Source organism: Elephantulus edwardii, unplaced genomic scaffold, assembly GCF_000299155.1.
Source record: "Elephantulus edwardii isolate Elephantulus edwardi_28Jun2011 unplaced genomic scaffold, EleEdw1.0 scaffold00064, whole genome shotgun sequence".
NCBI classification, from domain to species: Eukaryota; Metazoa; Chordata; class Mammalia; order Macroscelidea; family Macroscelididae; genus Elephantulus; species Elephantulus edwardii.
This window is the reverse complement of record NW_006399814.1, coordinates 8,885,502-8,889,837: the sequence shown is the minus strand read 5'-3', so window position 1 is coordinate 8,889,837 and position 4,336 is coordinate 8,885,502. Positions and strand designations below refer to the sequence as shown.

At 42.5% G+C, this 4,336-nt stretch overlaps 1 protein-coding gene across 1 annotated transcript; it reads right to left on the bottom strand.

Annotated features, from left to right (window-relative positions):
• Positions 1-2,420: 2,420 nt before the first annotated feature.
• On the bottom strand, positions 2,421-2,594 carry LOC102876726 (cytochrome c oxidase assembly protein COX14-like). Its single transcript, XM_006888041.1, has one exon. The coding sequence runs from the start codon at positions 2,592-2,594 to the stop codon at positions 2,421-2,423; it is 174 nt and encodes a 57-aa protein (XP_006888103.1).
• Positions 2,595-4,336: the final 1,742 nt, after the last annotated feature.

Sequence of the window (4,336 nt, the reverse complement as noted above, 5' to 3'; positions counted from 1 at the left end):
TTGGCAAAAAAAATAAGGCCCCAGAAATTGATAGGATGCCAATGGCCATGTTTCAACTAATAGATGCAGCCCGGGACACGCTCACCAGTATAGACTGTGTGGACGCTCTGGTGGCTTAGTAGTGGTGTTGTTGGGTTGTTAGGTGCAAGTCGAGTCGAGTATGACTCATAGTGACTCTGTGAACAAAAGACCTGGACCCTGTCCTATCCTGCGCCATCCTCACACTTCCTGACACACATGAGCCCATTGCAGCAGTCACCGTGTCAGTCCACCTGGTTGAGGGTCTTCCTCTCCTTCACCGATCATCCACCCTTCCCTGCATCATGTTCTTCTCCAAGGAATAGCGCCTCCTAGAAATTTGCCCAAAGTAGGGTGGAGGGACAGCGCAGGAGGGGAAGACCCTCTATGAGGTGGACTGATTCAGTGACTGGGATAATCGGGATGGGAGTGTCAGAGACAGTGCAATTGGCACAGGACAGAGCGGAGTTTAGGGCTGTTGTACATAGGGTCGCTATGAGTCGCAGGCGACTCGACGGCACATAACAACAACAACAACATGTGAGGCAAAGCCTCATCATTCCTGCCTCCAAAGAACACTGTGGCGATACCATCTCCAAGACATATCTGCTCGTTCTTTTGGCTGTCTATGGGATCTTGAGTGCTCTTCTCCAACACCACAGCTCAGAGGCATCAATTCTTTTTCTGTCACCCTTATTCATTGTCTAGCTCTCAGATACATAACAAGTAAGATTATGGCCTGAATCAAGCACACCTTAATCCTCAAACTGACATCATTACTCCTCAATACTTTGGAAAGGTCCCTAGCTGCAGATTTCCCCAGTACAATGTGTCGCCTTATCTCCTGACTGCTGGTACCAAGGATATTGATCGTGAATCCAAGCAAGATGACAATTTCAATCTCTTGTCCATCCATCATGACACTGTCAACTGGTCTAGGGGTAAAAATCATTGTTTTCTTGATATTGAGATGCAATCCATACTGAAAGCTGCATCCCTTGAACTTCTGCTTGAAGTGCTGCAAGTCCTCCTCACGTTCAGCAGGCAAGGTTGTCATCTGTATAATGCAGGTTATTGAGAAGTCTCCCTACAGTCCTCATGCCACACTCCTCTTATAGAGTCCAGCTTCTCATATAATTTGCCCAGCTTACCTATTAAATAAGTATGAAGGGAGAATACAACCCTGATGCACTTCCTTCTCAATTTTAAACCATACCGTGTTCCCCTGCTCTGTTCCCACAACGGCCTCCTCCTAGTCCAGGTATAGGTTTCACATGATAATTTAATGTTCTGGGATTCCCATTCTTCTCAATGTCAGCCATAACTTGTTATGATCCACACAGTCAAATGCCTTTGCACAGTCAATAAAACATAGATAGGCATTCTTCTGATATTCTTGACTTTCAGCCAGGATCCATCTAACATCAACAATGATATCCCTGTGCCACTGCTTCTTCTAAATCCTGCTTGAATTTCTGGCAGTTCCCTACTATGTACTGTTCTAGCCATTTTTTAATGGTCTTCAGCAATATTTTCCTTGTATGTAATATTAATGATATTGCTTGATAATTTCCACATTCAGTTGGCTCACTTTTCTTGGGAATATGGACCTCTTCCAGTCCTCCAGATTTCCTGGCATAAACTGGTGAGCACATCCAAGGCTGCACCTGTTAATGAAACATGTCAATTGGTATCAAATCGATTCCTGGGGCCTTATTTTTTGCCAATACCTTCAATGCAGCTTCTTCTACGTCCTCCTTTATTACCATTGGCTCCTGTTCATATGGTACTTTCTGAAATTTTTCAGTGTCAAAAAATTCTTTCTGGGACAGTGACTCTGTGTATTCCCTCCATCTCCTTTTTATGTTTTCTAGGTCATTCAATTTATTGCCCATAACATCTTTCAATATTGCAACATGAGATTTAAATTTGGTTTTCAGTTCTTTCAACTTGAGAAATGCAGAGCGAGTTTTCCCTTTTTATTCTACAATTACAGCTCTCTAGATATTCTGTTCTAATAATTCTAACTTTGCTTTGTCCTCACAAGCTGTTCTTTGAGATCGTCTCTTCAGCTCTTTTACTTCGACCTGTTTTCCTTTTGTTTTGGTTTCTGGCTGCTCCAGTGCAATCTTTAGACTCTTTTCTGACATTCATTTAAGGGTTTTTTTTCTCTTCCATTTTTTTTAAGACCCAGACATAATAAAATATTTATTTTCTGCAGGTACACCTCTGTCCCCCATTCCTGTTGTGACTCAAAAGTCCCCTCTAATTGTCAATACCAGGGAAAACATCAACATTTTCTTCTAGTAGAGTTTGAAAATCATCAAGGCCCAGGAAATCCTGACCCAGAAATGATTGAAGGTAAGGTCCTTCCGTAGCTTGCCTCAGGCTTCTCTGTGTTTCTACAGGACTCCTGAAGTCTTCTGCTCTTCTGCATCCTGGTGCCGCAAGCTGCGCCATTGAAAATATTGGTAGGCTCGGGCACTGCAGAGGTATCCCCCATACACAGTAAGTAATATCATGGAGGTGGAGAAGGTCTTGTAGCCAATGTCGGCTAGCTGCTTGGCAGTTGGCATACTGGCCCCTAAATGCCACAACTCTCGGTGTCCAGCCACGGCCTCCGCAGGTAATCTCTCTTCCATTTTTTTAATGACCTTTTACTTTCTTCATCGATGATATCCTTGGAAAAACTGAAAAACTGCTGGAAAGTCAGCTGTGAGACAGTTCAGCTTGACAGCACCGAACAACAACAAACAGATTGTACAAGTATACTGAAAGGACAAAGCCCTGACACCTTTTCCAGATTTTAAGTTACACAGTATCCCTCTTGTTCTGTTCAAAGGGCTGGCACTTCATCTAAATACAGGTTCTCCATGAACAAAATTAGGTATTCTGAGATTCTGAGATTCCTAGTCTTCACGGTGTGATCCCTAAGGTGTTATGATACACAGAGTTGAACATCTTTGCATAGTAAATAAAGGGCTGGTAAGCTCTTTTCCTCTGAAATTCATCCACCGTGGATGAGCTCTTTGAAATAGTGGTGGCATAACTTCCAGCAATAAAACAAAGTACTAGCCACCTTGATGTGATAAACTGTCTAAACTGACAGATCACCACAGAGATTGTAGCCTGGGAAATCTTATCTGGCAGAACTACTTTATCCTCTATGGTGTCTATGAGCCCATCAATCCAGCAGCAGGACATTTTCTTAGTTGTGAGAAAAGTATTATTTGTTTGATCTCTGCCCAAACAGACTATTGTCTCCTGCATGTTTTAGTTATCTAATGCTGATATCACAGAAATAACACCAGGAGATTATTTGGACAACAAATGTCTTCTCAATGTCTACAGTTTCAGGGACTGGGAATCTTGAGTGGAGGTTGCTGTTTCTAAGGAGAGTCTTTTCTCTCTGAGACTCACAGATTAGGAGGAGAGACCTTACAACCTTTAAGAATCTGTGGGCCTGACAGTCCTTGATGATCTTTATTAATCTTGGGATCATCCTTCCCCTGGTTCAAGAATATTCTCAGAACAGGGATCTTTTAGTCCCAAGACACTCTTAACTTTTCTTCATTAATAGTATCAAGTATCTCCCTCCCTCCGTGCTCAGTTCTCTTTCCTTTCATATCTTGTAAGATGAAAATTCCAGCTCTTGTTCATTCAGCTTCTTGCATTTTGGAGGCTGTGTGTTGCTGCGATATTGGAAGCTATGCTATTGATACATGAAATACTAAAAGAATGACCCACAGTGGACAGTTGTCAGCACAGCATCCAAAGTAGAGTAGGAAGCAGGCCTGGCCATCTGCTTTGGAAATAATGGGTCATTGGAAACTTTGTGAGTAGCAGCAGACTGTTGTCTGATACAGTGCCAGAAGGTAAGCTCGTCAAGCTGGAAGGCACATAAAACATGACAGGGGAACAGCTGTTGGCTAAAAATGGAGTCTAATGTCAATACATACATTGCAATGGGTAAATTGGCTGTCCTGGGCCTCCTTAACATGCTAGAGAATAAGAATGTCAAGTTCAAGAATAAGGTGCACCTGACCCAACTATGTTCAATTACTTCACCTCCACGTGAAAGCTGATCAGGAAGATCAAAGAAGTGGGGTTTTTTAAATTTTAAATGAAATTTTTATTTTATAATTTCTTACTTACAAAGCTTGTGTACGTTATTTTTCACACTGCATCTTTCCCATTTCCTTTCCCCACCCCTCTCTCTACCCATCGAATTGTGTGACCCTATCATTGTGCCCCCACTTCGCACATTCTCACTCCTCTGCTCCTCTTCTCTCCCCCTTGGATCTCCATAAATGAAAAA

Excerpts from the sequence above, each read along its gene's own strand:
- LOC102876726 (XM_006888041.1), bottom strand. The coding sequence starts at position 2,594 with ATGCCAACTGCCAAGCAGCTAGCCGACATTGGCTACAAGACCTTCTCC.